Genomic DNA, 23,146 nt, shown 5'->3' on the forward strand with positions numbered 1-23,146 from the left:
ACTTGTTTCATATTTCATAGAATCACAGAATGGTTTGGGTTGTAAGGTACCTTAAACATCATCTAGTTCCAACCCCACTGCCTTGGGCAGGAGCACCTTGCCCTAGACCGGGTTGCTCAGAGCCCCATCCAACCTGGCCTTGAACACTTCCAGGGATGGGGCATCCACAACTTCTCTGGGCAACCTGTTCCAGTGCCTCAGCACCTTCAAAGTGAAGAATTCTTTCCTAATATGTGTTCTAAATCTACTCTCTTGAGTCTTTTGAAGACTTTCCCCTTTGTCTTATCACTACATGCCCTTGTGAGAAGCCTCTCTCTGTCCTTCCTGTTGGCTCCCTTCAGGTATGTAAGGCCACAATTCAGTCACCCTGAAGCCTTCCCTTTTCCAGACTGAACAATCTCAATTCTCTCTGTCTTTCCTCATGGGAAAGATATTCCATCCCTCTGATCAACTTGGTGGCCCTCCTCTGGATTTTCCACCAGGAGAAAGAGGGAAAAAAAAAAGCTAAAAGACAACAGAAACCCAGAGAACAGTGACACCTAACACGAGGGGAAGCCACGGCCACTTTGCCCCACTAAGGCTTTCAGGAAAGGCTCCAACACTCGACAGAACAGCCTGGACACAACCCTGTGCCATGTGCCCTGGGATGACCGTGCTTGGGCATGGAGCTTGTACCAGGTGACCCACTGTGGTCCCTTCCAGCCTGAGCCATTCTGTGCACACTACACATAGCTGTACAGGGACGAGAATTATTTTTTTCTTTCTTTCTTTTTTTGAGAGGGCAGAAACCCCTTCCCTTCCCTACACCTCTTTTTCCCCCAATCAGGGGAAAAAAAACAGCTCAGGGGCAACGCCAGGGACTAAAATGGCGGGCGCGCCCTCAGCGCCCGCCCCTCCGCTGTGACGCGCGGAGCGTAAACAAAGCGGCGCCCTGTGGGAAGAGGGAAGCGCTACGTGCAGGAAGAGGGAGCCTCCATCTTAGGAGCTCGCCGCGGCGGCGGGATGGCGACGGATAGCCGGGAGGAGAAAGGTATGAGGTGGTAGGAGTGGGGGCAATCGCTAGGCCCCGGGGAGGAGGGAAGGCTCGGGCAGGAGAGGGAGGTTCTCCCCCCCGCCCGAGCCTTCTCTCCTCCCCGGGGCCAGTTTGGGTGCTGGCTCTGGGCCTTCACGCCGGGAGACATCCGTCTCCTCCCGGAGGGGCGACGGGGTCGGGAGTGAGTCTTCAAGGGCGATTTTCACAGGGCAGCGCTTCCTGTGCTGCCCTGGGGTGCTGGAGGTGGCGGGGCCCCGGGGTAACGGGGCGTCCCGGCGGCAGCGGGCTCGGGGCAAGGTGACTCGAGCAGCGGGAGCGGGGATAAGTTCGTGGGCCCTAAGTTTTACATTATCGGCAGTGACTTACTCCTTGATGTCTTCTCGCAGAAAGTATCTGCTATTTTTGTTTTTATTATTATTTATTTCTGCTTGGATCGCTAGGCCTTTTTTTTGTTTGCTTGCCTTTTGCAGGATTTTCTGTGGAGGGATGTAGTTACTTTACTAAACAGAAGCTGGCGTTGGAATATTATTTTGGCATTTGTCAGAATTGTGGTTTGGCTTTTTGCAGTCAGCTCTGCTTTCTGGGCACTGTGGGTAAATATATTTGACTTAGAGGAATCTGACGTTTCCAGAGCCGTTACTCTGGAATAATAATCTGGATTATTTAATTAAGATGGAATAATTGCTCTGGAATAGTATAATCACAGCTCTTATAACCGACTGCCGCTATGCAGGGAAGCTGAAGTGATCCGCGTGTTATCTGAGAGATTATATCAGTCACACCTCTCAAAATAATCCATTTAACAAGCAAAACGAAAGTTTAGATGTAGAGGATTGCCATTTGGTCGTTAGTGCAGATAGTGGCAGAGTAATAAAAAAGGTAAAGTATCACTATGGTGTTGTGGTTTGCTTTATGTTGGTTTGGATTTCTGTGGGGAATAGGTTTCATGTAAAGCCTTTTACAGGACATGTGTCCATTAAACGTCTTTGTCAGAGTGGTGAAAGTTTGCTGTCTCTAATATTTATTGTGAAACTATATCACATGGAAAATTCCCTATAGATTGTGTTAGAACTGATAAATAAAGTTATTGCTGGTGCTTGATCCTTAATGCAGTATTATTGTAAATTTGGTAAATTAGGATACAGTCAGGTTGTGTTGAAACAGATCTGATCTGCCACCGTGGATGAGCAGTGAATTTGAAATGTTTGCTATTGTCATCTCTAAATTTCTGTTCATATAATTATTTATCCACTTGGGCTTGAATATTTTTCTGTTAGTTTTTTTTTAGTCACTGACAGTGGTCAAGTCATGAGTAGCAGATGAGATATTTTTGTTTTGTGCTTTAATTTGCTTTTAATTATTTGTCCTGTGAAAAGAATTTTTTTGACTGAATAGCAGGTGTTGATGCACATTTGTTTACATCGGAAATTTCGGCTGTTAGTGCTCCTTTTGGAAGAGAAATGCTATTTCACTGCTTTAAAAAAGTAGAAATAAAGCTTGCAGACCCATTTAGTTTGAAATCATCTGGTCATATCTTCTCTGTGTGCCAAATCAGATTTTTGCTTGGACCTTCTAGTGAATAGATCTAACACTAGCGGCCAGTAGGGAAGAAGTGGCCTCCCAGATTACTTTACTGCTTTTTTGGGTGAGTTACATTTGTTCATGGAGGAATGCAAAAAAAAGATAAGTTGCAGGAGAGCCCTGTTGGGAGTATCTGTAATGAAAAGGACTCAGTTGGTCCTTTTCCCTTCAGTGGTGATGAACTGTAAAAAAATCTGTCCTCTACCGTTTTTCTCCTTCTGTATTTTTCCTGATACTTCTCTGAGATAATTTAGTTCATCAGGTTGAGCACTAGCAGTGGCAGGAATCATTTTGTGGAAGTCAGTTGAGCAGTATGTCCGATGCAAGTGAGAGACAAGAACCAGGCTGCTAAATAAATCTAGAAATGTGTTTTTAAATAAAACAGGTCGATATATCTACAGAAGGGGATGGGGGAAACTTATCCTGCTCCTGTCTGTTGCATACTTGTTTAAGGTTTCAACTACAAATGAGGCCCATCAAACGTGGAAGGGGTTTATCAGAGTGTGTGTGCCAGACTTGCATTTTCTGTTAAATTTTCCTTCTGATTTATTTCTGAATGAACTGATACAGGAGTCTTTTACCATCTCTGAATGCTACTGCAGTAGGTAGGTTAAATGTCATTTACTCAAGTATGGTGCTGTCTCACCAAGAGGGAAATAAACCTGATGTTCAATATGTGTGATCTGAGATGGATGATATGTTTAATATTTTAATCCTAGTGCACCTCTTTTTCATTAGTATCCAGCAAAAAAATCTTGTGCTCTGGACTTGCCAAGTCTTCTGTGGGGAAGCAGAATGCAAGCCAGGAAATTGCAGCCTGTGTTTAGCAGTTGCACACCCATAAATCTGACTCTCATATATTTATCAGTAACAGCGAGATTATTTGCTGTGGATATATAGGTATCTACAAACATAAAGGGCTGTTCCCAAGAGAATTACGATTCAAGTTTGTGTTGCATTTGAATGCCAGCCACCTATAAATTGCCAGGAAAGGTTTGATCCACCTCTCTCTGCACAGCTTCCTTTGCATTAGCTACACCAGTTGGGCAGCTCAGGGATCACTTCGCATTCCCCTACCACTGCAAATGTGGAGAAGTGCCAGCAGGAAAGTTAGCACACATGCTGACTTCAGGTTTGGTAGTATATGGTAGAGAGACAATTATAATACTAACTTTTAATTATGTGGATTGTGTATTTTTTTTTAATATCAAGCTGTAAAACTTCTTTTGTGTCTTGGCTTAAGATTTTGTGATAGACAAGTTGCCAGACTGTGGAGGACTTCTGCATTGCCCCAGTTTCATCCAGTACAGGAGTCCTTACCTGCATCTTCTACAGATACTGTCAACTAGCTGAATCCTTGGAATTTGCTTTCTTTTTCATGAGCACAGAAAATAGAATCGATCATAAAGTGAAAAGAACTAAGAATTTTGGAGTTTAGGAGAAGAAACAGGAGGTTCCAAAATTAATACCTTTTTTATTGTTTTTCCCTTCATGTGCTTAGGCTTAGTTCACTCCTGTTTTTTAAAGTGCTTGAAACATAGATCTGCTACCTTAAAGCTGGTGAGTCCTTCTGCTAGAATCACCATGTATCCCCTTTGGTTTCAGGCAAAGTGAATCAGTTGGAAACAGTGACAGATTTAAAAGTTGTGTCACCAAGTGTAGTCATTTACTGCTTTTAGCATGGATTTTCTTAAACATTTGCTCTTTTGATCAAGGTGAATTAGTTGTGGGTTGTTTTTTTTTTTTTTCAGAACGGCTCAAGAGTTAATGATGTAGCAAATAAGTACGGCTTTCTCCTTCTTTGGTGGGGTGACCTAACTTATATTCTTGTTGTTAAGTTACCCTTTTGTGCTTTTTTTTCTATTTGTAAGTGAACCACGAATCCCACCCTCCTAACACGGCAATGACAACAAAAATAGTAGATCAGGAAGGGAAATAATTTAAGGTGCAGGTTTCAGGATTTTGAAGAGATAAGGGTCCCTCCTCTTTACTAGTGGCACTCAGACTATCTCCCAGTTTCCCTTTTTCTCAAATTTTGTGCAGGACTTTATGTTAAGCTTTCATTTGTAGGTCAGCTTTCCTGCAAAGCTTGTGTGACATGAGGAGCCAACTTGGATCTTATTCACAGGTCTAAATGCATCCCGTGTTGTGTTTTAATTCTTTTATTTGCTTTGCTTGCTCTTTCCAACTGAACCTGTGGAAATAAATCAAGAAGACGTTAATTTTTGTTTTGTGGCAGATCTGTAACCCTAAAGGAAATGTTTGGGTTTCTAAATACTCGTTCTTTACATGTGGTTACGACCCGCCCCAGAAAAAGGGGAGGGGAGTAACCCAGGTTCTTATCAATAATTCCTTTGGGGTGGATTAGAGTGAAATGACACTGAATAATCGGTGTCTGAAAACATATATCAGTAAGGTTTATTTTAACAATTTTGTATCAGCAGGTATGCTAGCATTTTGGGTGTTGTCATATAACGATGTGACATAGAGATAACCTTTGGGGGGGGAGAAAATGGGTAGGGGAGAGAAAGACAGGATGAGAGTAAGGAAAAAGAAAAGATGAGAGTGCAAAAAACGTATAAAGTCACCGCCCACGGGGTCCATCAATGACACTTGGTAGTTGCCGCTTCCATGTCTGTCAGTTGAAGTGGTGGCCTTGATGTGCTGGGGGTGAAGGAGGGAAGCCCCCACACTCCAAGAAGTTATGAGTTATTATACCCATGGCCAGTGTCACAGGCCATGCCTCGAGCCTCCAACCTCTCCCTGGGCCTGTGCAGAGTTTCTGTGTCTGGCCTGGTTCCCGCCTTTTTAGATTAGCAGAGGGGGGGATGGGCTTTGATGGGCCATCAGAGGTATAAACTCGGCTCTTTCTGCCTTTTCAGGGCTTGACACCTTCAGCACTGGAGGGAGGGATGGGCCCAACTGCCCATCAGAGGTCAAAAGCCTGCAAAAGTCTCCTAGAATGCATAAATCATTAACCGTTTCAGTCTCTGACACATGTCCAGACTTTTTATAGTCGGTTTTGACATTTTTTTGTGTATTTTTCAGATGGTGAACTGAATGTTCTGGATGACATTTTGACTGATGCTCCTGACCAAGATGATGAGTTGTATAACCCTGATAGTGAGCAAGATAAAAGTGAGAAAAAGGGTAGGTGACTTGGGTAGTGAATGTCCTGCAGGAATGTAAATGGTAAAAAATGTCTGTCTCACTATAGTTAAAGTCTTTGGAGTAGCAGATTTTGTAACCTGATTTAAGGAGTGAGAGTTTTTTAAAAGTCTTTATTTCCAGGACATGAGCTTTTTCATCTGACCTTCCAGACAAACAGTCAACTCTGTTTCCTTTTGTCTCAGAAGCAGTTGCTGAGTCTGGCTTGTTTTGAATTCATTTGCTGTTAGAAAAGGACTGTCTTTTTTGGTTTGATGAAGTGAGATGGAAGTGGAGCAAGGGGGACTCAAAATCTGGTTCCACCTCGGTTGTTGATTTGGCTTTAGGCCAATTCCATAAGCATTTAATTTAGAATTCTCATATATAAAATTTGGAAAACACCTACCAGAGCCTAAAGGATTGCTCTTATAAAGAAAATACATGTTTTGGAAGATGAGCTGTTCATAAGAAGCAGTTTTGAGTGTTGCTGCAAAGCCTACAACTGGGAGATGCTTCCTGTGACTGCAGCAGGGGAATTAGCTAAACAGAGGAAGTAGGAGCCTCTGTACAGTTTTTGTTTTGATACAGGAAATAACACTGAACTTGATATTTCTTTCTATTTAAGGATCAAAAAGAAAAACTGACAGGATGGAAAATGCTGAAAGCAAGAGGCAAAAACCTTCTGTACATTCATCGAGGCAGATGATGCCAAAGCCTCCTAGTTCATCAGTTAGCAATAACAAGAGAATAGTGAGTACCAAAGGAAAACCAGTATCAGAATACAAGAATGAGGAGTATCAGAGGTCTGATAGAAACAAGCGCCCAGATGCTGATCGAAAAATGCGCATGACAAGCAGTTCCAGGGAACCTTATAAAGGACAACCAGAAAAAACCTGCATGAGGAAGAGGGATATTGACAGAAGGGCAAAGTCTTCTACACCAGATGGTTCAGAGGTATTAAATATTCTTGCTGCCTTATAAATGAAGCAGTTTTGTGAGACTTTTATAAGGCACGTTCTCTTAGGACTGTGTGTGCATCCTGACAATGTTATATGACTGCTGATTCACTTTTTCTTTAAACATCAGAGAATCAGGCATGATGTGGATAGAAGACCAAGCAGATCTAGCCATTCTTCTAAAGAAGAGGTGAACTCTGAGGAATATTGTTCAGATCACGAGACTGGCAGTAGTGGTTCCTCTGAACAAGGCAACACCGAGAATGAGGAGGAAGGAATGGAAGAGGAGGAAGATGATGAAGGGGAGGAAGATGAAGAAGTGGAAGAAGATGGAGAGGAAGATGAAGAAGAGTATGAACAGGATGAGAGAGATCAGAAGGAAGGAAATGACTATGACACACGGAGTGAAGCCAGCGATTCTGATTCTGAATCTGCCTCTTTCACAGATGGGTCAGTCAGATCTGGGTCTGGTTCAGATGCATCAGGTAGGCAGCAACATGCATGCTAGTCTGAAATACCTTGCCATTGAAAGTTTGGCTGCTTTTAAAAATAACCACTTCCTGACTATATTAAAAGTAAGCTGTCATAGCATAAGTCAGTAAGATGTTAATTATGAAATACCATAGGCAAGGAAAAAGTGGACTAGAAAATGGTATTTTCTTACACCCTAACTTTTGAATATCTGGATTACCATATTGAGGATTCATAGTGTTCTTGAATGATTTGACCTTGCTGTTCAATGCTTTGAAACATTAAAATTAGTGTTTTCTTGAGTACCTAATGGCTTAGCTTCCCACACAATTCATTTTAAGTTGTTGTTAAGCTGTTCAGTATTCATCTAAATGAGTGACCAGGCAGACTGGTATAATAAAAGCACTACCTCCCCCGGGGAAGTATAGTTCAGTCTTAAATAGTGACTGCCTTTAGCTTAGAAAATGTAAACCTAAGTTAAAAATATTAGCTATTAGGGCGAATTTAGAAGGAGGTAAATGTTTTAAGCAGAAACTAGAAACAAATGCTTCACAGTTTTATATTATGACTGGTCCTAACTTACAAATATGAAGTGCTAATGACGTAAATACTTTTGGGTTTGGCTGTTCGTTGTTTGTTTTTTCTAGGAAAGCAACTTGCAATCCTGTTAAGATTCCTATTGTGTATCTTCCTTATCTGAAGTCTCCATAGGTGGTCATCCTCCTTAACATGCTGCCTTTTTTAGCTCAGCTCTGCTGTTTGGAATTAGAGAACAGCAAGGTGTAACCTAAAGACAAGTGAAGCTGTAATAACTGTTCTAAAAAGCCCTGTGGTATAACATAACACATTTTTAGAGTGGAAATAATTGCCTGTGTGCCACAGTGTTTTGTTTTCCTATCTCTTGCTGTTTTGTTGGGCTCTGAGCAAATGAGCCCATATCACTATTGCAACACAGTTTGTGCTTGATGTTGCACATTTGGGTGAAGGCTGGAGAGAAGAGCTAACCCACCCTTACTAAAACACCAGGAAGATAAGTTCTGTCTCTAAACATTGCATAGAATTACTAGTTTTGTGGCGATCATCTTCCTTTTGTGAATGAAAAGCTTGAGTAATTAGCATTTGCTTCTTTTGTGCATGGTAGTTTTGCAGCAACAGCCACAATTTTAATGTGCAAGCCAAACGCTAACTTCACTTTTACTGATGTTGTTTTCCTGTCTCAGTACTTTTTAATCTCAATTTTGCCTGACACTTCGTGTTTAAAATATTGCTTTTATTTGTTATGGTTTCTTTTTAGATGAGAAAAAGAAGGAGAGGAAGAGAGCTAGAGGTATCTCTCCCATTGTTTTTGACAGAAGTGGAAGTTCTGCATCAGAATCGTACGCAGGTATTCTTTCCTTTTATTGCTTGTCATCGTGACTTGCATCAAATCTTAAGGTGTAATCTAAAATAAATGTAACTGGCTGTAGAGATTTATGGGGTATGTAGCTTTGTATAATTTGGTATTGACTTCTGGCATGTTGTGTGTGGATACCTTTTGGGGGGAGTAGGCTTTCTTGTTACTTTAATGCTATTCTGTTGCTTAAGTGGAATTTTCACTTTTTTTTATTTTAAACTTGGAAGATGATGATTCAGTGACTAGTTTTCTGAGTAGGAAATTGTTCAAATACTATTAAAAACCAATCCCAAACCAAACAACCCAAAAACAAAACCAAAAAAAAAAAAAAAACCCAAAACAAAACACTCGTGCACATTGAATAGTATTTTTTGTGTGTGTGGGTGCGCGCCAGAAAGCATAATTTGTCATGAATGAAAATTGTATGTGACAAGGCTGTAGAAATTGTATATTATCTCTATTAAGGCTCAATCTGAACAAATGTACTTTGGCTAAACACAGGTTCAGAAAAGAAGCATGAGAAATTATCATCTTCCGTTCGTGCTGTCCAAAAAGGTATCATTTAAATTTGAATTTTTAATGCATGCCCCATAGCAAGCCATTGTCTCTGTTGATTGAATTACCTGTAAGTAGTGATGTTCCGATATAAATCAGTTTGAGCACGTAATTGTTCTGAGCATGATAAGTGAACCTTGAGCTACTTTTGCATGTGTTGAGAGTGATATGCAAAAAATTCAGTCGCTTTGCTCCTTGCAGAGGCAGCAAATTAGAAAAGAGAGTGCTTAAATTTGAAAAGAGGAACATTTCAGCATTCTCTATTGGACAACTTGTGCTTGTTGTGTGCGTTACCCAGTATTTATTCAAAGACTCTTAAGCAAGGAAATAAGTCCTGTATATCGGAACATCACTGAATCATGCTGATTTTATTTTTTTCTTTACCTGGCTATCTTAAGTTTTATTTTTGTTTTTGTTTCCCCTGGCATTTTGTGCTCTACAGCTTAGCCTTCAAGTTGGGTGGCTGTGATAATATATAGGTAGGAATTGGGTGGGATATTTTGAAGGAAGCAAACAGCTATCTACACTCAAAGCAACATGCTTGGTAACTAAGTATTTACACATCAGCTTATTTAAATTAATACTCTGTTTTTTTCAGACCAAACAAGTAAACTTAAATACATTCTCCAAGATGCAAGATTCTTTCTCATCAAAAGTAATAACCATGAAAATGTATCGCTTGCTAAAGCAAAGGTATGTTGAATTTTCTTCAAAAACTTTGTTTTCAAAGATAACTATCTTAGGATAGAAGAGCATGTAGAGAGATGGGTTATTTTCTGCATCAGATCTCAGTAGGTGCAGAGATAAAAGCTACTTACCCCTGGTTTCTTCTGCTTCCACTGTAACCTAGAAAAGTTTCTAGACTGTCAGTCATTTATCTTGGTAAGAGGAGAGTTAAAAAAAGGCCTCAGGGTCTCTTTGATAAGGTCTTTAGCCAACCTCCATCGGGAATGCTGGGATGGTATTTTCTCCCCTTCATCAACACCTCTCTTTGTATCGCTGTACTGTGAAGAAGTTCAGAAGGTTGTTTTGTCTTTTGTCTAATGCTGTAAAAGTAATTTTTCTCAGTTGATTCAGGGATCTGAAGCCTTACTGTGGAAATGTATGCCTGGCAGTGCTTGCGTGAATTCTTTGGGAGGAATTCCAGAGCACTAGACTTCAGCTGTTGAGGAGTTGCACTAGGTGTCTGTTGCACTAGGCCACTCTGGTGGTTTTGTATTGGCGTGGAACAACTTATAGAGAAGATACCTTATTTGCTGTTACACAATATACACAGAGTAGGCTATTCTATTAATGAAGATTTTCTAAAATAAGGTGGCATTAAAATGATTAAACAAATCTCAAAATTCCTGGACAGATTTGGCTCGTACCCCTGCCCCCACCTTTGTGTCTCATCTCTGCAGTGAACATCATTGTGACTGGTTTTTGTTTTAGCTCTGTAAAGGGGTATATCCTTTTTGTGCCTCATCCATGCTCAGAGCTGCAGTAGTATCCTTGTTCCTAAAGTTCTTGGAGGCGATGCTTTTGTCTCAGTGTATAAGCATCAGTGCTATGCCACTGCATTTTTGTGAAACTTGCTTTTTGTGGTGCCAATATAATAAGTTGTTCCAGTTCACAGTAGGGCTTTAGAAGCAGCCTAAAGCCATGTAATCTGATTGAAAGCTAGTAAAAAAGCCAAATAGTTATCTGGTGACTAACAAATTGCCAGTCAAACAGACACTGATCTGAGCTCAGAGCAGGACTTGTATACACACCTTCACTGAAAAACAGTAAGGGGAGGAACATTTTCTTTGGTAGATCTTAGATCCAAACTGATATTCTGTATCTCAGCTCAGCTGGTACCTTAAAACAGATTGGGTTTTATCGTGCGTGGCTACATAATGGTTGGTGGAAGAGGTGGTAGCTAATAGTTGTAGATGTGGAAGGCTGAACCAAGTGGTTTGAGTTGTATTGTCAGATTAAAGTGTTACTCTGTTATCTTTCATGTTTCTGGCCTTTCACTGAAACAGTTCTAAAGTCTGAAAACTGCCCTCAATAAATCTGCAATACTGTACTGAAGTCTATCTGCCCACCTTCAAGTATATATGCTGCTGGTTTTTCATAATATGTGTGTGTTATATAATACGTGAACTCCCAATGTCACTTAAAACATACATGAAAACCTTTGCCTTTAGTATTTTTAAGGTATCTGTCCATCATTATGATGTTTCCGTTGTAATTACAGATGGTCTCAAAGCATCTTTCAAAAAAAGTTCAAAAAACATTGAAAAGCCAGCCAGTGTTCTAAAAGTTTTAGCACAAGATAGACTAAAAATATTTCCTGAAGGACATGAATTTAGCAATATGTTTCTCTTTCCATTATCTTCTATCCCAGTACACTATTTTGGTCTTGTTTTCCTCATCTGCACTATAATTTCTGTTAGCTAAATCACTTGAGATGAACTCTCATGTTTTGGTGGTGGGACGGGTGTTGTTCTGTTTTAGGGAGTATGGTCAACGCTTCCAGTGAATGAAAAGAAGCTTAATGCTGCATTTAGATCAGCAAGGAGTGTTATTTTGATATTTTCTGTAAGAGAGAGTGGCAAATTCCAAGGTAAGGGAAAGTGATCTGTTATCCAGGTAAGTGAAAGTGAGTTTTATGTGCCACAGATTTTCTGTTGTATCTTTGTTACAATTCATATGAAATCCTTTAGGGTTTGCAAGATTGTCTTCAGAGTCCCATCACGGAGGATCACCTATACACTGGGTGCTGCCTGCAGGAATGAATGCAAAAATGTTGGGAGGTGTCTTTAAAATTGACTGGATTTGCAGGTAAATCACTGTTCGTTTATGTTGCTGTCAGTAACAAGGCATTATAATCCCACTGCTGCATGTTACTCACTCAAGTGCTGACTGCATCCTTCTGAAACTCGATTCAACCAGAGATGTGTCCTCCAATCTCCCCAAACCATGCCTCTATGTTACTCTCCTTGAGACTCAGGTCTGTACCTGACATGTGCAATGGAAAGTACATGGGTTTTTTTTAATGTAGACAATGCATTATAGAAAGAATATTTTTTTTTTTAAATGTAAACAATTTTTTAACACTTGATTGCATTCCTTCACTGATTTTTGCACTGAAACCAGAAAACTCTGTTCTAAGTGTTTGAGTAAAATAACTGCTCACTTGAACAGACAGCAGTGAATATAAGGGGAAAAAATCCTTTAAGGACAAATCTGTCTTTATCTGACTGAACAAAGAAAATGCTGCTGTTGTAAAATAACAAATAGTACAGGTATTTTGTATAATGTGTAGGTTGTGAGCAGTATGTTCATTGATGTAACCGAGTATGTTTTCACAGAAAAGGTTTTAAAACTCTCTTAAAGAAAAAAATTATAGTAGTCCTGTGAGATACATGGTAGCATGGTTGTACAAGCACTTCAGGCTGCCTGAAAGACTAAAGTGGGACTTCGAAATAGAGAAAAATCTAGGTTGGAAATGTCCTCTGGAAGCTATTGACTCCCACCTCCAGCTCAAAGCAGTTCTAGCTTCATAGTTATGTCACATGCTCAGAGACTTTTTTCAGTAGGTACCATGAGTTACCACATCACATAGAGACTGGTCACTGTATTCAGATGGTGAGATAATAAACAAGCACAATCTCGGTAGTGCACAAAGACCAAAAGAATTTTCTTTGAAACGATGGTCTGACATAGTATGGACTATATTAGTTAATACTGGAAGAAGTCAAAGTGAAATCTCCAGTTACCAATACATACTACATAAGAATACATTCAGAGACCTGACAGTGCAAAGGATAACAATGTTATTTTGTATGTAATACCCTGCTGTATGCGTTTTTAAATCTTTCCGTAATGAAAAACAGAGGCAAAACTATAAATGGTGCCACTTGCATGTTTAGGCGGGAATTGCCGTTCACTAAGTCTGCTCACCTGACCAATCCTTGGAACGAACATAAGCCAGTAAAGATTGGACGCGATGGACAGGTTTGTTAATTATTACTTTTTTTCTATAACCTGCATCTTCTAGTGCTTGCTTTCAGCTTTGTATGTGCAGAAGATTAGGAGTGTTTTAGATCAGTTGTTACTTGCAGTAGAGTGCTGTAGCAAAGGCACTCTGCTTCATTCTAATGCTGTTGCGGAAGAAGGAAAAAGAAAACAATATGGTGCCGGTTATGTTGTCATCTTTGCAATTAACAGTGTTTGCTTCAAAACTGTGTGATATTTTGGATTTGAAATGTAATGTGCCTTGCATTGTATGGTGTGCAAACCATATAGCATCAGTTTATAAGAACAAGTTCTGGTGTTTCCAGCTGTGTTCTGCATTGCAATTTTTTTTTATATGAACTATTGCTTAGGAGGTAGACTGCCATTAAAAAGTATATGCTAAGCAAATTTTAAGTGGGGGTGGCTCTTTGTCTTGTCAGACGTATCAGAGTGTGGGTATCTAGCTGCTGTCATCAAGTAACCAGGCCTTGGGTAAAATAATGGGTTCTGCTTTCTTACAGCAAGATGGGAGTTGTATAATCCCCATATTTAAAGGAAAATGTCATTTCTGTACTGCATTGTTTTGCCCATACATACGTTTGCTTTGTTGTGTAGCAGAAGTAAAACAGTAGTATTGGTCTTGGTTTTAGTTTAGTGTGAATTTGAAAAAAAAAAAAAAAAGGATTTCACTTAACTTTGTTTCTTTTAAATGGTCAAGGAAATATATTTTTTTGATGTTTTGTCCACTTCACAGAAGTTACAATCTGGACATGGGTTTCATCTTTTTTCATAAGATTACTATACTGTTAGTTCTGGGCAAGCATTGTCTGATGCTTGCTCTCCCTGATTTCAGCTCTGCTTATTTCCTGAAGTGGTTGTCGTTTATCCGTTTGCATTTATGTAACTCTGAATGGATCTCTCCTCTGAGGATGCGTACATTGAAATTCTGCCTTTACAACATCGTTTGGGAAGGCATTTCGCAGGCCTGCTAGTCACCAGGTTGAAGAAGCACTTTTTTGGATTGTTTCGCACCTGGCTCCTGCTAGCTTCATTTGATAGCCCCAAGTTCTTGTACTGGAAGAGAGAGTCAGCAAGTTGATCTCTCTCCTTCTCTCCTCCAAATAAATTGTGGTGTCCAACGGTGCCATTATATCCACGTTGTTCCCCACACACCACATATTTCTCTTTTAATCCAGGCTGAAGAGACACGACCTGCTCAGTCATTGCATGTAGGAATTGTTACACTCATTCAGTTATTCTTGGTGCCCTGCTTTGAAGCTTTTCCATTTCTACTGTCCCCCTGTTTTTTGAGATGCAGGGATCAGAACTGCACCCAATATTAAAGGTGTGGGTGGAACGTGAACTTCCAGTGTGGTATAATGATTTTCTTGTTTTGTGTTCCTTTCCTAATAATCCTGAACACATAAATTGCTTGTTTTAACTGATGTCAAACATTGAGTTGGTATTCTCACGGACCTGTCTACCATACAAAGAACTCATTTTGAGTGGTAATAGTCAACTTCATCAGGCCACGGCTTTATGTGTGGAGCTGGAGTGGATTTTTTTCCTACGTCTGTCACTTTTCTTTCTGTAATAGGTGATCATTTTCTTTGTGATGAAAAACAGTCCTCTGATTTTTGTAGCAAAACAGTGATGTGGCCTGTATGTCTCATGGGAAGATATGGTTGCCCCAAGTGTTGGACTAATTTATGAAAATTCTAAGTAGTGGCTAAAGAGTGAAAGGTAATGTAAGTGAATTTTGCTGTCTCTAGAGATACTGAAATCTCTTCAAAGTGTCCTTTTTTTTTTTTTTTTAAAGTGTATGTTGTCAGTGTATTTGGGGAGAGTTTCATTTCTTCAGTTTATAAACCACTACTGAACTTCTAACTAATTCTAGGAAATTGAGCCGGAATGTGGAACCCAACTTTGTCTTCTCTTCCCTCCCGATGAAAGTATTGACTTGTATCAAGTCATTCATAAAATGAGGCACAAGAGAAGAATGCACTCACAACCCCGATCAAGAGGACGCCCATCCCGTCGAGACCCCGTTCGGGACGTGGGAAGGTTAGAAACGTTCTTTGGACTGATAATAGGCACATGTATCAGAATAACGTGATGGAGGAATGTGATTCGTCAAAGCTTTCCCTGCGATAAAGAAGAGAGAAAATCCTCAAATCAAGCTGCATGGACAAGTTTGTGGCTTCATTGAGGATTTCACATGGTTCCCCGGTCTGTCATTTTTCAAGAGGAAAATGGGGATCTTTGCTTTTGCAGAAAAAAGCTCTTAAAATGCTGTCTCTAGTTTAGACTAGATCGTTTATTGAGCTAATGCAACATGTAATGCTAGCTGTAGGTAAGCTCGGCTTGATTATGAGCAGGCTAGATGGAGAGGAGGAAATATTTATATGCCAAAAATGTGTTAATATCTTGTAAAAGCCTTTTCTTTCAGGTGTGTCTCTGGATAAGCCTTATCAAATATGGGACTTTTATAAGGATCACTTAGAATTTTGCAGAAGATGCCGCCTCATTTTGAGGATAAAATATTTAAGTTATTTTGATATTCAAGAGGAGCATTATTGGGACTGTTTCAAATTGTGTCACCGTGATGTGTTAACCCCATTGCCAAATATTCTCTAACATGTAACCACTGAATTCACACATCTTGCTGAGCTTCTGAAAACAGTAGGTTCTTCCCAAAAGGGATCAAGTGGCCCTTGGAGACCCGGCAACAAACCAAAAAGAATGGCTGTTGCTGTGTCTGTATTTACAACCTTTCCAGATGCTGGCAGTACCTGTGGACTTAAAATATTTTTAGAGGATCGACATGGTTATTGATCACTGCTATATGAACTTAACATCATTTTCCAGAAAAAAGGGGGTATAACTTGTTACAGAATTGGAGAAGTCTTGGCAAAGAACTGATATTAGCCCTTCTGCCAAACACCTTTTCCCCGTGGTAGCCACTTTGCATACAGACTGATGTATGGTTTGGGCTGAAACCTTTGGTTAAGTTTCCTTTTTGTGGAAACGTCCTGTGGTAGGTACAGAGCCCCAACAAGAGTCCCCATTTCCTTGAGCTTAAAAAAAAAAAAGGACACTGTAACGAGTAGGTAGGAGGAAACCTGGCAGCACCCCCCTATTTTTGGCTTTAAAGGACTGAACACCGAGATGGCTTTTGGAGTTAAGCTAAGAGGTTTCCAGTGCAATAAAGTATATACAAGTGAAGGTTTTGCAATGGACTGCAAACTATACATATAACACCACCACACCTTCTCAAGCCTGCCAGGGCCTCCATTTATGTATGTGGCTTACAGCTTAAAGTCAGTAGTTGGACTACTATATGAACTGTTTCTATCATATTTTATACCGGTCGTAAATGCACTCTCAAAACTACAAGAAAGCGGTATGTTTATTCTTTACACCAGCTTTTATTTTCTTTGATCTGAATTTGCTGTAGATGCAACTGCTTTGGTTTTTGGGCTTATTGCTTATAGTAAAGAATCTGCTTCCATTTTAAAAAGCTTAGTAACTGGGTATGGTGGGTTTTAAAGACTGAAGTTGGGGGGGGGGGGGAGAAATTATGCTATTTATAACTAAAAGCTATATGAGCTTGTTACTCAGCCAGCAAGTTGCATAGTAATTAAGTGATTTAAGAAAGTGTTAATGTCTTGTCATAAGAAATTATATTGCTGGGGTGGGGTGGGGGAAGGAATGGATTTTTAGCTGCTTTGTGTTTAGAAACACCGTTATGTTAGAATTGGAGTCTCCCATTAATGTTTATGTACCTTGATGGAACAAAATTAGAAGCCCTTTTTCAGTTCTTTATTAAACATAACAGCAACTGGAATGCACGTTTATAAGGAAGAGCAAAGTTCTTAACATCTCTTCTGTCAAAGAGCTTTTGTATAGAAAGGAGCCCTAATTATTTGAATTATCAGGAAGCTTAAGCACTCCTAAACCCTGTAAAATGCACCAATCCATTCCTGGTAAATTGCTTAGAACAGAAATTAGAAATAATATAACTGGCCTACCCAATTAGGAAAGTTACAGTAAAAGAAGCAATTTCACACAGCATGCAGAGTTTTGTTTATAAATGTTATGGAAATAGACCTTTCATAGAATTCTTTACCCCATAGCTATGAAATGCAGCAGTCTCCATGCCCTCTGACTGCAATGTTCTGTGAACTCTTTTGTTATCCGATAGGTTGTTTAAAAATAGAATGTGAAAAGTGTAATGTTAATGCCTAAGTTTGAGTTTGGTTTAGACAAATTTGTTACCTTTTGTTTGATATGAAGGTATAGTTGGGTAGAGTTCCTTCCTTAACTACCAAAATTCCTGTAGACAGAAAGTAACAGTAGAGGGTATGTAATTGAGCTGTTCCTGATTATATCAGTTCAGATTTAAAGCTGTAGAATATTTTGAAGCAAATGGAATTCAGAATTATTAAATTGAGATCCTGGGTAGCTCAAACTATGCTGTGACGAACGCTTCAAGCAACCTTGTTTAATCTTTGATATCTAATTTGTGTAGGCGTCGACCAGAAGATTATGATATTCATAACAGCAGAAAGAAACCAAGGATTGACTATGCCCCTGAGTTTCACCAAAGACCAGGTTAATATCTTACTCTGAAGATTTGTGTGCACCAGTTCACAAATGTTTTCTCTTTTAGCATGTCCTCATTCATTCAAAAGTAAAATATTGATACGACTGGGATATAAAAATGTGATTTGTCCCAAGTGCTGCCTGCTGATTTAACCCATTTCTCACACAAGTCAGTGACACTGTTTCACTGGTTTGAGAGAGAGCTGAGTTAACCTATGCTGAGCCTTCTGTAAGAGCCTCAGAAATGTGTACACTGTTGTGAATGATCCTCTCAAATGCTTTGTTAATATGGGCACAAGAATTGGTCTGACCTACTTGTCAAGGTGCTAATCATCAAATGAAGATGTTTATCAGAAAATTCCAGCTGGGAAGGTCAGCTGAGATGACTAGCAGCCCCTGTTCAGAGTTGACAGTAGATGTTCGGTTTTGTTTTCAGAGAGTTTTTTTTACAACATTGACATGAGGAGGTGAGGGGGAAATTTCCCTGCATTTTACAAGAGGATGTAATGATGAGTTTGAGAAAGGAATTGTGGTGTTGTCCAGAGAGAAATGTTTGCAATGACAGTGCAGCAACAGCACTGGTCATAGTACAGGTTTTTTTTTTCCTCTTCAGAAAGCAGCTGTTAAAAAATTGTTGCTTTTAGTCTACCAAATCATGCTTCACGGCTGTTGGAAAAGTGTATTCCACTATTTCAGTGGTGGATTTCTAAATCTCATAAGAACCTGCATTTATCTGTCAAGCCTGTGTTCTTTGATGCCAAAAAGAGTGTTGTTGCTGCTCTTTCTAAGACCATTGCTTAAAGGAAAAAAAAAATTAAAAATAATGAAGCTCAGAAGCATTATTTTATTAGCACAAGCATGCCTGGTGTTTTGCACCATTTTACTGAACTCTTTAAAGCTTACTTCCTGGGATTTACCGAAGCTGTAAGAATTCTTTTCCCTGTGGGGCTTTTCCAGATGCTTCTTAGGTTGTTTTTAATTTTCTGTGTAGCATTGTACCCAAAACTTATTAAGAAATCAGCTTTAAGAGTTGCCCACAAGAACATTTTCTACTGAATGCACAGTTAGTAAATAGTAACAGCTACATACTAACTGCCAAGAGACAGTACTCTTCAAATTCATGGGCATTTCCAATTCATTTGACTAAATTTCAAGTCTTTATTTGCACAGTTACCCCCTTGCATATTTGTACTATGTGCAGATTCCTGTGGGTTTATCTGTGCCACTTCTTTGTTTTACATTATACTATTTGTCTTCACTGTCTATAAGAAGTTCAGAGTTTTTGAGAGTTAGTTTAAAAGCGAGGGTAATAGCAGGTAGACACAGTTTCATAGCTGGCACAAAATAAAATGATGGTTTCTATTGAGTATGTTTTTAAGAGTGTAAACGTGAGATGGTAAATTGAATTAATACTGCTTGATGTTCGAACAGGGTATATAAAGGACCCCAGATATCCCGAAGTAGACAGGTAAGGTGTGTTCATGTTACTCATTTTATGCCCTGTTAACTTGTCTATATGGATAAATTGGATTTAGTTCTATAAATTTTTATTCCCAACAGACGATTTTCAGGAGTTCGACGAGATGTGTTTTTAAATGGGGTAAGTTGGTGCATGCAGATTTTTGGGGAACTTTTATATTCAACTTTCTGCGCTTCCAAAGAACACTTATCATAAATTGTAATGTTACTGTCTTTCATTTTAGTCCTACAATGATTACGTGAGGGAATTCCACAACATGGGACCACCACCACCGTGGCAAGGAATGGTTCGTGTCTTGTTGAATTCGATTTTTCTCCGTAGAGTGTGGCTGTTTTTGTTTCCCTCTAGAGGAGCCTGGCATATTCAGTGTGCATTCAACTCTCCCCTTTTCCTAAAATGTATCTTTGCTGTAACTGTGTAAACATTTTAGGGGAAAATATTAATATCAAGTATTTTGAAATTCACTTAGCTCTCAGCAGTAGTCTGGCATCCTAGTAAAGAGTAAGGTAGCTGGACTCTGCCTTGGCTTGAATCTACAAGAAACTGAAAGCTCTGAGGAAACAGTAGAACGCTCCTTTAGCCTACACAAGAGGGTGTAATAACATTTTGTATTCTGTTAAATGTTCATAGTAATTGGCTTTCTCTCAAACAGCAAATGCATCGAACAGGTGGACTTGCTGAAGAGGCTGATGGAATGAGCTGATGTGCTCTAGTGCTGTGCAGTGGCTTGCTTTTGGCTATGGCAGCGAAGCATGCAGGAACGTAGCAAAGTGGACTGCGCAACATAGTTAAAATAAGTCTACCCCTATACAGCCTCCACTGAAATGCAATCTTTTCCCAGTCAGATGAGCAGATACCTGAGTGCACATATCTACATCTCTGCAGATAGAAATTAACTGATAGTGTGTCAGGAGGAGTAGTCATTATAGCAAGTTATTTTGATTACATATAATAAGTCTGGCCTGATTTTGCATAACTATAATGAGTCTTTTGGCTCTTGTGTATGCTGGCAATGAGCAAAAAGTAGTGCCAGATGTGGAGATGCTCCTGTAGCCTCTAATTTTTCTCAGCTGAAACACAGCTATGGTTTGTTCTAACTGAAGGAAGTGAACGAGCTTGTCAGATGGGAAGAAAAATGATTTTTCAAACACAGCTAAACCTCCAGAAACTTTTTTTTTTTCCCCTCCTCTCTTCCCTATTTTGCATGCTGTCCAAGTAGTCATCCTAAAATCCAGCACTTCCACTTACTTTCTTTGTAACAAAAATGTAAGCAATGATGGTTTGGTAATATGGGAAAGGAAGGTCTTGCTGACTGAAGAAGTGGAAGAAATCAGCCAAAATATGTCTTATTAAAAACAAAAAATCCACCATTTGTCAAATAATTTGTCTTGCAAAGTAAGGGTTTTTTCAGTTAAAATAGAAACATATTCATAAGGAGTGACACTGAAAAGACTCGTTCTGTAAGAGCTGGCTGGTTTGGACAGAATTCATATTCCATATGCATAGGTTTAAAAAAACCAAACCCACCACATTTAAGTAGCAGAAGTTTTATGTACAGTATCCTGTTGAGGCAGATATGGAGGGAGGGCATTTTTGGTTTTGGGGAGTGTGTTGACCAAACTTCTAAAAGCAGTGGTAGAGAGGTAGTAAAGCATGCCAACTTAGTGGAAAGTAGTCTACCATTCGGTTAGGAGGCTGTAATCGAATATATTTAGTTGCTGTGTTTTCCATCTGAAAGTAACCTGTGTTTTTAATTACCAGCGCTCAGCCTTGTGTGCTTTCCTTTGCTTTGAAACACTAACAAACTTCCTGTAACTTTCTTGTAGCCACCGTATCCAGGTATGGAACAACCACCACACCACCCTTACTATCAGCACCATGCACCTCCACCTCAAGCTCACCCTCCATACTCAGGACATCATCCTGTACCACATGAAGCGAGATACAGAGACAAACGAGTGGTGAGTGGCCAGAGAGACAGAGGGGGATGCAAGTCTGCAGGCTGGAGTAGGAATCTGGGGTCCAGTTATAGCCTAACCTGAGCTTTGTTGACTATGATAAACTGCATTTTTATGACCTGTAGTAGTGTTCCCTAGAAAGATCAGCTATTTAGGTTGACACTTCCAGCAAATTTGGAAACCTTTTCTCTCCCAGGTGAGGTAAAAGCATAGAATTTTCAAACTCTTAAACTGAGGGGTGTTTTAAATTGGCTTCCAGCTGTCCAGCTCTGAATGTTTTCATGCTGAAGCCCGCTTTGAATAAGGACACACCTGTCACATTGCCTGTGCTCACGCACAACAAGTTACTTTATCGGCAGAAGTTTGTGTTCTACTATTTTTTACAGGCACATTAGAAAACAGGGCAGGTGGTTACATTTCTGTCAGTTGGCTTAGAAGGCTGCTTAGCTTTCAGGTCTCTTGCTGATATCTGGCATTTGAACCCCAGCTTCTGCTCATGAATGCTGGACACTTTGGATTTGTTTGGGGTTTTTTTAAATACTGGGCTTTCTGCAGAGGTACAGCCAGCCCTGTGAATAAGGGGGGGAATTTTAATATGAGAAAGAAAATAAACAGAACTGTCCTTTCATCACAGCACGACTATGACATGAGAGTAGACGACTTTCTTCGCCGCACACAAGCAGTTGTCAGTGGTCGGAGAAGCAGGCCACGGGAGAGGGACCGGGAGCGGGAACGGGACCGCCCTAGAGACAACAGAAGAGACAGAGAGCGCGACAGAGGCCGTGATCGGGAAAGGGAGAGAGAGAGGATTTGTGACCGGGACAGAGACAGAGGTGAAAGAGGTAGATACCGAAGATAATCTATCTGGAACCAGTGCTCACTTGAAACAAAAAAAGCTTGTATTTTTTTGTGTGTTTACAAGTAGTACATTTTATTTTCAGCTGTCTACTTAAAGTTCGTTGTGTAGAAGGATTTATAATGACCCTCTCTATTCCAAGCATGCAATGAATTATGAACTGGAAAAAACTCAAATAGGCCAAAAATAAAATACGCAAAGCTGACACTCAACTTCACGTTTCTCTTGGAACAGAGTTGGAAACAGCTAAGAATGTAGATATTGATTAATTAATTCTCAATAAGTGTTCATCTACTTAGTGACTTCATTCTAGGTTTTTGAATACTGATGGATAACTGCCTTTTTTTTTTTTGCTTTGATGTTTTCTTCCTGTAGTTTCATATGGTTCGATGGGAGAATGCTGCTATCAAGTATGCAAATATTGAAGTTTGAATTTTTTTTTTTTTTTTGACTGTATGGCAGTGTTGTAGCAGCCTTTTTTTTTCTTTCCCCCACCCCATTTTTTAACCCTATCTGTAAAGTCAAGTGTTTTTTTCAGTCTTCAGTAATTAAAGCAATATTAAGAAGACACTATTGATATCTAATTTTTAGCCTTTTTTAAAAATCTTCCCATGTTCAGTAACATTTTGGTCAATTCTCTTGTCTAGTCTCCTTCCAAAATGTACACATTGCTTGGAATGTTCACAACCTGCGTGTGTGGAACCAGAAAATATTGCTGTATTCTACATTGCTACCATTTTTTTTATAAAAATAAATTGGTAACTATTGAAATGTTTAAAACGTCACATCAGGTTTCTTTATTTTCTAAGCTTGCTAGATTTGATAGATTCTGGCAGTTCTAGGAAAACATTTGTGTTCAAAAACACAATGTTTTTGAACATTGTGTTTAAATGTTCATGTGGTAGGTGAAGTTGATTTGAAGCCTGAATTTAGGAAAAGGACTGCTGAAATAAAAGGTAATTGCTTTTCTGTTTCCACAGTGATGTAGTCAGCTTACAATTCCTGCAGCTCATCAGAGTTAGTAAGGCCCTACATGTTCATATTAATCATACGATCTTTAAGCTGTTGAGAGGCTGTCCTTGGCCACAGTCATATCTGTCTCTCAGAAGTGTGTTAGTTCTGCA

General features: G+C 39.6%; 1 protein-coding gene across 4 annotated transcripts; it reads left to right on the top strand.

Annotated features, from left to right (window-relative positions):
• The first annotated feature begins 910 nt into the window (after positions 1-910).
• Positions 911-22,807, top strand: YTHDC1 (YTH domain containing 1). 4 transcript variants are annotated; one of them, XM_032685744.1, is made up of 18 exons: positions 911-1,030; positions 5,663-5,764; positions 6,387-6,715; positions 6,848-7,202; positions 8,483-8,572; positions 9,083-9,136; positions 9,735-9,829; positions 11,621-11,729; positions 11,830-11,947; positions 13,039-13,123; positions 15,021-15,187; positions 17,655-17,737; positions 19,160-19,196; positions 19,289-19,328; positions 19,432-19,494; positions 21,035-21,169; positions 21,801-22,008; positions 22,398-22,807. In XM_032685744.1, exons 1-18 carry the CDS (start codon positions 1,003-1,005, stop codon positions 22,445-22,447), a joined length of 2,148 nt encoding a protein of 715 aa, XP_032541635.1. In that variant the 5' UTR covers positions 911-1,002; the 3' UTR covers positions 22,448-22,807. The 4 variants fall into 4 exon arrangements, with proteins under 4 accessions (XP_032541635.1, XP_032541636.1, XP_032541637.1 ...); XM_032685745.1 differs by having other exon boundaries at positions 21,801-22,807; XM_032685746.1 differs by lacking the exon at positions 9,083-9,136.
• Positions 22,808-23,146: the final 339 nt, after the last annotated feature.

The sequence above is a fragment of the Chiroxiphia lanceolata genome, chromosome 4 (genome assembly GCF_009829145.1).
Source record: "Chiroxiphia lanceolata isolate bChiLan1 chromosome 4, bChiLan1.pri, whole genome shotgun sequence".
Taxonomy (NCBI): Eukaryota; Metazoa; Chordata; class Aves; order Passeriformes; family Pipridae; genus Chiroxiphia; species Chiroxiphia lanceolata.

Bases quoted from the DNA above. Each gene is read 5' to 3' on its own strand.
- YTHDC1 (XM_032685744.1), top strand. From the start codon at position 1,003: ATGGCGACGGATAGCCGGGAGGAGAAAG. The intron at 1,031-5,662 runs GTATGAGGTGGT...TGTATTTTTCAG, and splicing joins GGATAGCCGGGAGGAGAAAG to ATGGTGAACTGAATGTTCTG. The intron at 6,716-6,847 runs GTATTAAATATT...TTTAAACATCAG, and splicing joins CTACACCAGATGGTTCAGAG to AGAATCAGGCATGATGTGGA.